Genomic DNA, 7,996 nt, shown 5'->3' with positions numbered 1-7,996 from the left:
TTTGGGGTGTTTTGGGGTGTGGTGACTCTACCGCAGAAGCATAAAATATGCTGAGCTGCTCTCAACATATGAACCAGAGCTGCACAGCCCCCAAGGAAAGCTGACAAGGCCAAGGGCTCTAGGATGGGAAAGGGCTATTAAAAATAAACTCTGATCTTTTTTCAGTTGTGTTTTTTTTTTTTCCTGGTGGTGTTGCATGATCGTGTGGACCAGAGCCTTTGGTTGAAGGCACATCTGGCTCCTCTTCAACTTTGAGGACAACTTTGTAGTTGTAAGACTTTAGGTGGGCAGGAGCATTCCTCTTTTAGTGCCAGAAGTCACCAGTGTCCATCCTTCCCCTTCTCCAGAGGTTGCACTCACGTGGAGGACACTGCTCTGCTGCAGCTGGGGACGCGTCAAGATGCTGCAGCCCAGAGACGCTCCTGTCTATCGCCCCTTCATTGTCTCTGATGCAGCGCAGCCAGCACACAACCTCGATCACGGCAACTGGGAGAAGTCCCAAAGACTGACCAAATTTAGCCATGAAGGTCCCCTCCTTTAGCAAGAGGTGAAGGCCTGTTTGACAATGACAAGCAAGTCTTGTTTAGAAACCCGGCACCAGAGCAGCTCCCCAGGCCCCGGGAACGACAGCTCCGTCCTGCAGCCGCTCAGGCTCCTGCCCAGCCAGGCTCGTGCTCTGACAAGCTGCAACAAAAGAGCCGTTCCCAGAGCAGCACGGTGCTGGTGGGCACCAGAGCCAGCGCCTCCACCAGCCCGACGGCCGGAGGGGACAGGCAAGCTGGCAGCAGCCATCTGCCAGTGCTTGCCTTGAAACTGGACCCACAGCCAAACTGGGAGGAGCGAGCCCAGATGAGCAGGACATTTGTCAGCCAGGCTCGAAAGAAAGATGCAAAAAACTGGGAACGGAAAGTCTCCCATCTTTTTTGACTGCTTGTAGTGAGAAGCGACACGCCACTGAAAGGGCTCCTTTTAGCGGGGTGCATTCCTGTTTCCCCCTCAAAAGGAACCCCCATTTGCAAGAATTCATTTTGTAGATGCTTCTTTGCGCCGTCTGTCCTGGCAGCCAGAGCCGAGGAAGGTGCCGGCTCTCCCCAGCCTCAGTTTCCCCCTCCACAGCACAAGCTGCTGTCCCACAGGGACGAGCTGTGCACGTGGTGATGCCACGCGAGTACTGGCTCCTGGCAGGGCCCGGCCGCCAGCTGAGCTTGGATGCCAAAAACGTGGCCTGGCCAGCCCAGTGCCAGGCTGAGGGGTGGCACAGTGGGGGCTGCTCTGCTGGCAGGAGGGAAGCCCAACGCTGAAGTCTTTATTAAACAAAACCAACCAACCAACCCACCCAAAAAACCCTCAAACAAACAAACAAAAATTTGTTGTAATGAGAGTGGAAACCATAACACAGTGAACAGATTGCATATGTTAAAAGTTATGTTAATAAATTTGAGACTGTAATATTAAAAAAAAAACCACAGGAGAGAAGCATGAATGCGGTTCACCCGCGCTGACACACAGGGCACTGATGCCAGCGCGGCAGCTCCTGCTTTCTGGCCAACGCACCCATTTAGCAAGCCTTGGGGAAAGACCCCAAGGACACACCATCTCCGACCGGCTGGGTGAGCCGAGGCAGGACGGTGCTGTGGAGATGGCCACAGGTCCAACACGCCATGAAACGCACCAGCTACGAGACGGGCTCGTGCATCTTCTGCGTCTCCTCCGCAGCCTCTCCCCAGCTCGCTGACAGCAAGGCCGAGCTGTGCAGGCTGCGGAGCTGGACATCTGGTTTCCATTCAGTCCTTATTCATCCACAGACAAACACCACGCTGGCAGCGCCGCAAGGCTTCGCAGATGAGCAGGGTGCAAAGACGGTGGCCAAACATCCTCCTCCCCGTGACCACCATTTGCAAGGGCCGCAGAGGCTTTCGGTTTACTTAGTGTTTCACGCTGAAGGCTTGCAGGGAGCAGAAGACTTCTTCACGTGTGTTTGGATTGTAGGGCTATAGGGCAGAACGGCAGCTCAGCCTAGCTGGTGCTGAAGCCAGCGCTGCCTCCACCCCTGCCATTTGCTGCAGAGGGCAGTTGGGCCTATGAACACCAACCTTCTTCCACCTGCATTTTAACATTCACAGTATGATGCTGGCAATTAGAAAACATGGCATTACAGACAACGTTCTTCTCTCTGTTATCACTCCGAGGAACCTTTTGCCACTTAAACTGCTTTCCCCAGCAGCCAGAGGAAAGAGGGCTCAGCTTTAGCCCAGCACGGCTGTCCCCGCGCTTCCAGGATCCTGCCGGTACAACAGCAACCTGGAAGTGCAGCTCCAGCCCAGGTAACCACGAGCTCAGCACATCCCACCAGCACTTCAGCTGCGACACAAGGCTCGCTGGAGGCAGGGCAGGAGAGCAACAAACCCACCCACAGTTCAGATCACTACCTCGGCCACAGACTATTGCTGCATGAAGAGCGCACAGGACAGTACCGGCCCAGCCGAGGACACGCAGTGCAGCGTGCTACTGCATTTGTCACCACCCTGGCAGCTCTCGCCGTCCACTTCGCACACCGACCCCTCTGTACAAAACCGTTGAGCAAATGCAAATACAGTGGGAGTTGGTGTTGGGCCCGGGGGTCTCAGGCCACCTGTAACTTTGCAAGTAGTGCAAGACGCTATGAATAACGAAATGACTGCTGCCACAGCCTCACTAATGGCTCTGGACATGCTCCAGTCTGATCTTGCGGATCAAATCATTCCAGCAACGCCTGCTTGTATTGGGTGGCAAAGGGTGGCTTCTGTGAGAAGGCACCAGGAGCTGCCCCCATGTCGGGCACAGTTCCACCCAGCTCCAAGACAGACCCGCTGTTGGCCAAGGCCGAGCCCATCAGCAACAGTGGTAGCGCTTCTGTGATAACATACTTAAGAAGGGGTAAAAACAGCTGCGCAAGAGCAGCTGGGAGAGAAGAGTGAGAATATGTGAGAAACCACCATGCAAACACCAAGGTCAGTGACCAAGGAGAGGGAGGAGGTAGAACAGTCAGGAGTAAGGTTGAGCCTGGGAAGAAGGGAGCCGTGGGGGAAAAGGTGTTTTTAGATTTCTTCTTAATCCTCATTATCTTGCTCTGTTTCATTGGCAATAAATTAATTTCCCCAAGTCGAGCCTGTTTTGCCCATGATGGTAACTGATAAGTATCTCCCTGTCCTTATCTCAACCCAGAAGCTTTCCATCGTATTTTCTCCCCCTATCCTGTTGATGGAGGGGGAGTGACAGAGCAGCTTGGTGGGCACCTGGCCAAGGTCAACCCCCCAAAACAAGGGTCAGTGCTGGTGTCAGCCAGACCGTAGGCTCTCCGCCACTAACCTTGTTCCCATCAAGCAGCCTGTTCAACAATGCCCACAGCCAAGTGCAAACACTCCCACTGCATTAAGCCATACACCACTTCTATTTAGGGCTAAAGACCTTGCTGGCTTCTAATTAACACACAGATTTTGCAATTTATTGCACAGCAAGACTGCAACACAACCAGGTACGACACGGCAGTAGTTCTCATCCCAGCTCTCCAAAAGGCCCAGCCCCAAGTGGCATCAGGAAACACTTCTGAACAAGAGCAGCTAAAAGCCTGCAGCGCTGCCCTGCGCTAACCAGCCACCCTGCGCAGCCCTCCTCAAACAGCAAATCCTCGAAGGGGGTTGTTAGAAACACCTTTCCTACCATAGGTTTTTTACATTTGTTTTCAATGCCTTAATAAGCTTCCTCATGTTAAAAAGGCACAGCTACTCCCATGAGGCCAACAAGACATGTTTGGGCAGCTCAAGTTGCCCAAGTCGCATATAGGAGGAGGTATAAATTAAAGCTAACTTAATGGGAATTCACAGCAGTGAAGGTCTGCCACAATTTAACGGTAGCTTTCTGCTTGTTCTGCCTCAACCCACCACAGCAATACCAGTTACACAGTAATGTTAATAACAACTCATATGCATCTCTTAATTTCTGTGCACTTCGTTTCACCTCTCCTATATTTTATGCAAAGTCCTTCAAGACTTACTTCACCAAAGTAGAGTTTAGCCCCTGAGTTTTGGTAATTAAACAACAGATTTGATATAGAATTTCAGATAACAGAGCCAAAATGTGAGTATGTGGTGTCCCTGGGACCGTGGATACAGTGCCTGCCTACAACGGTATGAGTCCTGCAGGTGCATAGGTGTCTCGGTTGACAAAAGAGGTTTCCCATCAATCACTGTGAACCAAAATGCTTAAGTTTAAATGCAGAGTGCAAGACAGAGCAGCCCGCGTGTGAAGTCAAGCTCAAGAACATTTCCATTACCGCTTTATTAAAAACATATCAGCTTGGATTTTTGCCAAAATAATTTACACAGTAGAAGTATCCCACACAGAAAAAATGATACAACTCTGCCTGATGTTTGGAGTATTTCAGAGGAGACAGTTTCCCACACTTCAGGATGAGATTTGTTAAGTGCCTGTTACAGGTACATAGAGCTGTTGCATCCCATCTCCAGCAGCCTACCGTGTCCTAAACGCGCCCACTACAACTTCTCTGCTAAGAAAGTACCAAGAAACAAGGCTCTGCTTCTTGCCCATTAAGACTCCTTCCCCTGCTAGCACACTACTGCCTCCAGGCCACGGGCCGAGCATCCAGCTTCCGCAGGGAACAGCAGCCTGGGCAGAGCACAGCTGGTGGCGGACACCAAGGACGGCTGTGCTGGACTCCATAAGCCAGCATGGCCTTTCTTCCACATAAAAAATAGTTATTAAAAATCCCTTGAGAAATAGTTTGGCTCAACCCAACATTGATACCCCAGAGCTGGTGACAAGGAAAGCATCCATAAATGAATGTCCTGTGCTACAAATTTCACCTCGTGCCAGTTTTTCCTGAGGGAGATGGTCTTCATCCTTACACACAGAGGGACTCCCCAGCTGTGGGCTGGGCCTCAGACTCTTTGGGAGCTCATCAGGAACCAGCCAGAGCACTCCCTGCATTTCCACTCTCCTCGGGGAACGTACCTCCTTCCTGCAGCCAGGCCAGAGCATTTCAATGATGCAGAGACGACAACAGACCCAGGCACTGCTATGGCTGTCTCTGCTCACAGTCACTTCTTGCCTGGCTTCACAGAACGTGTCTTTCTTTCCAAGAAGGTCGTCACCAAGTCCCCCTGTCTTCTTAGCACAGTGCTGAGGCCCAGCAACATCACTAGGTGAAAGACTTAACCAAGCTTACCATATGATCAACTCCACACGCAACATCCACCACCTCACCGGGTACAGTCACCTGGATCAGACACACAAAAGTGGATTATTTCTCAAGCTGGTACTTTGCACCTGGTATTTCCTATTTCTCATCCTCTTTCTGCTTAACATGCCAGTTGGTTTCACAGGGACTTGTACCTATGAAAGTGCCATCTTGAAAACCCAGAGAAAGCAAGGTTCAGCACCAGACATGTTTGTGCACTGAGCTGTGAAATATTCCCTTTCTCCCTTCACAGAAGCACGTAAACCTTTGGAAGGACAGAAAGAGGTCTCACTAGCAGACAGTGAGGAGACTGTAGCCTCAGCCCATCTGTTCAGCAGCAGAAACAGCATGACCGAAGAGAGAGTAATCCAGACAGCAGGAAGAGGATCTGCCCAAGCGCCACAAGGATTTACCTCTTCTCTCATGAGCAAGGACTGGAACGAGGCAAAAGCTCAACTCAGCCTAAGGCAATTTATGCTTTGATGCTAAGCAGACCCAACTCACTCACTAGTATAGTTACAGCTCTTTCACTTAGAGTTGACTTCAAATTCAAGGAAAGCAGAGGCTACAAGTGGAAGTTTTTCCTTAGAGCCAAGGGAGAGGAGAGACGGCCAGTTCTAGAGCAGGAGATCACGGACAAGTACCCTGGTAACTGCCCTTGTTTTGGTACATTGCCATCGTAATGTCAGACAGGAGTTGGCTGTTTGAGGGAGCATAACCCTCTGTGTCCACACTTAGGGAAACCTGGACATGCCATGCTTGGTGAATTCAGAGACTCCACTCAGCCACAGCAGTGTGATTTTAGGCAAATGCTCCAGAGTTGGTCTTCATTTTTAAAAGGAGGAGAAAGCATGCCAAAGAAACACATCCACTGCAAGTTCAGACACACGGAAAAGGACTCCAGGGTGGTCCAACTGATTGCTTCCCTCCTCTCCCACTTGGCCTTCATGGAGACTGGGAACATCTGTTAAGCTGAGTGCCGAACTCCAGAGCCAAAGACTCTTCTACACCCACAGAGTCTGGCTCTCAGAGCCATCTGAGAGAAGGGAGTGGAACTGGAAGCATTGCGAAACAGCTATGAAAAAACAGTTCAGTGGCTAAGGATCTCCTACTGTAACTACATAGGCAGTCCAGTGACCCCCCCACCATAGCTGCTTGACTTGGAAGAGGAGCAGGGGAAGGCAGCCCACTGCTATGTGGACCTGCTGCCACTATAGTCTGACCACCATGACCAAATGTTCACCTAATTTAGATGTGTAATGCAAGTCACAGATGACCAATACTGGAGGTTTTCTTTGCAGCACGTATAAAAGTGAAGTGCAGGATAGAAGGGGAGGGAAGAGGCAGTAAGGGGTAGCAGGTAGAAGACTGTGGACAGGAGAAAGAGAAGAACTGTTCAGAAGTGATGGTACAGCACCGAATTTTGCTTTGGGATCTCAAATCTATACTGAAATAGCAGAACCAGAAGACTCAGCAGGCTAGGCAAGGATCTCTGGAAAACAAAACAGTTCTACAGCCATCTTAGGCTTCCACTTCTTACAAAATTACTCAACGAAACTATGCAGCATATGATGTTTCTTGCCCTCAGGATAACAAAGACTAGCTAAAGAATATACTCTTGGCCTTAATACTACCGTCCTTACCCTCCATGGGAAATACTGGTCTTCCATTCTTCCAGTTCCCAGGCACCCTCTTAGATTCTTGCCCCATACAAACAATTCTCCTCTGTCTATACAGGAAAAAAAGAAAAAAAAAGAATAAAAAAATAGGGCATAGTCATTAAAAAGAAAGAATTCTGTTTGTGATGCTGGCAAGTGTGGCTACAGTGCTTCTGGGAGTATAAAGGGTTATACATGCAGTATAAAAGCCACCGAGTTTAGTTCCAAGTACAATAAATGTACTTGTGCTTGGGGGAAAATGATGCCTAATGAGCAGGACAGGCAGCAAGTTCTGGGCACAAGTCTTTGCTTCCCCCTCTTACAGCTCTTGCTTTGGGATTTTATTTGAAGAAAGAGTGCAGCAGAAGAGATTCCAGGGAATCATTTGTGGTGAAGTGAGTCATTTGTGCTGGAATTAGACAATTACAGCTGACCCACATCAGCTATCAGCATAGCAAACCGGGTAAGCAAGGCAGTGAAATCTGTCCCAAGCCATCACCTGGGGACTGGTTATTCAGCTGCCTGACAGAAGTGACTTTCTAATGACAACTGGGGAAAAAGAAAAAAAACTTTCATTCAACAGAGCTGGACAGTTTTAAGCCCCTCAGCAAAATATGTAAATCTCAGAAGTGTTTAGATCAGCCCCACAGCAGAGACAACCAAAACACTATCTGTAACATAAGTTCAATTTAATCAGAACACAGTTTCTAATGCCTCCTGCATACCAGGGGTAGACCAGTTACAAGCACCCTGTAACCTGACTGACAGTGTCATGCACACCACTTCCCCAGGAAGGACCAAGCATGTTGGCACCTGGCACTATTCATTAGTAAACTATTACTTTCGCTACCAAGCACATGGGGTTTCTGTGCTGCTGCCCTCTGCTGCCTATTTTTAAATTACTTTTAAATTCAGAATTTCCTTTAAAGGCTGGTGTCGAGTACAGGGTGTACATACCAGAGTATCATACCCTTTGCCTGTTAAATGTGTAGGTCTTCCCCTCAGATTTCTAACTGAATTGGTTAGAAGAGCCAAGAAACCCTGACATGTAGCTCCACTTTAGACTCAGTTTTAGTTTGTTCATTTATCACATAAATTCCTG

General features: G+C 49.4%; 1 protein-coding gene across 1 annotated transcript in view; it reads right to left on the bottom strand.

Moving 5' to 3' along the window:
* Window positions 1–4,674: 4,674 nt before the first annotated feature.
* Window positions 4,675–7,996, bottom strand: part of WBSCR16 (Williams-Beuren syndrome chromosome region 16) — a gene marked incomplete at its 5' end in the record, with an annotated part of 15,964 nt that continues 12,642 nt past the window's right edge. The window contains 2 exons of the mRNA XM_009576139.1: window positions 4,675–5,275; window positions 6,880–6,965. Coding sequence (XP_009574434.1) covers window positions 5,198–5,275; window positions 6,880–6,965 — 164 coding nt within the window. The remainder of the gene's footprint in view (window positions 5,276–6,879; window positions 6,966–7,996) is intronic.

This window comes from Fulmarus glacialis, unplaced genomic scaffold (genome assembly GCF_000690835.1).
Source record: "Fulmarus glacialis isolate BGI_N327 unplaced genomic scaffold, ASM69083v1 scaffold14394, whole genome shotgun sequence".
NCBI lineage: Eukaryota > Metazoa > Chordata > Aves > Procellariiformes > Procellariidae > Fulmarus > Fulmarus glacialis.
The sequence above is the reverse complement of the archived record's forward strand: the minus strand, read 5'-3'. Positions and strand labels throughout refer to the sequence as shown.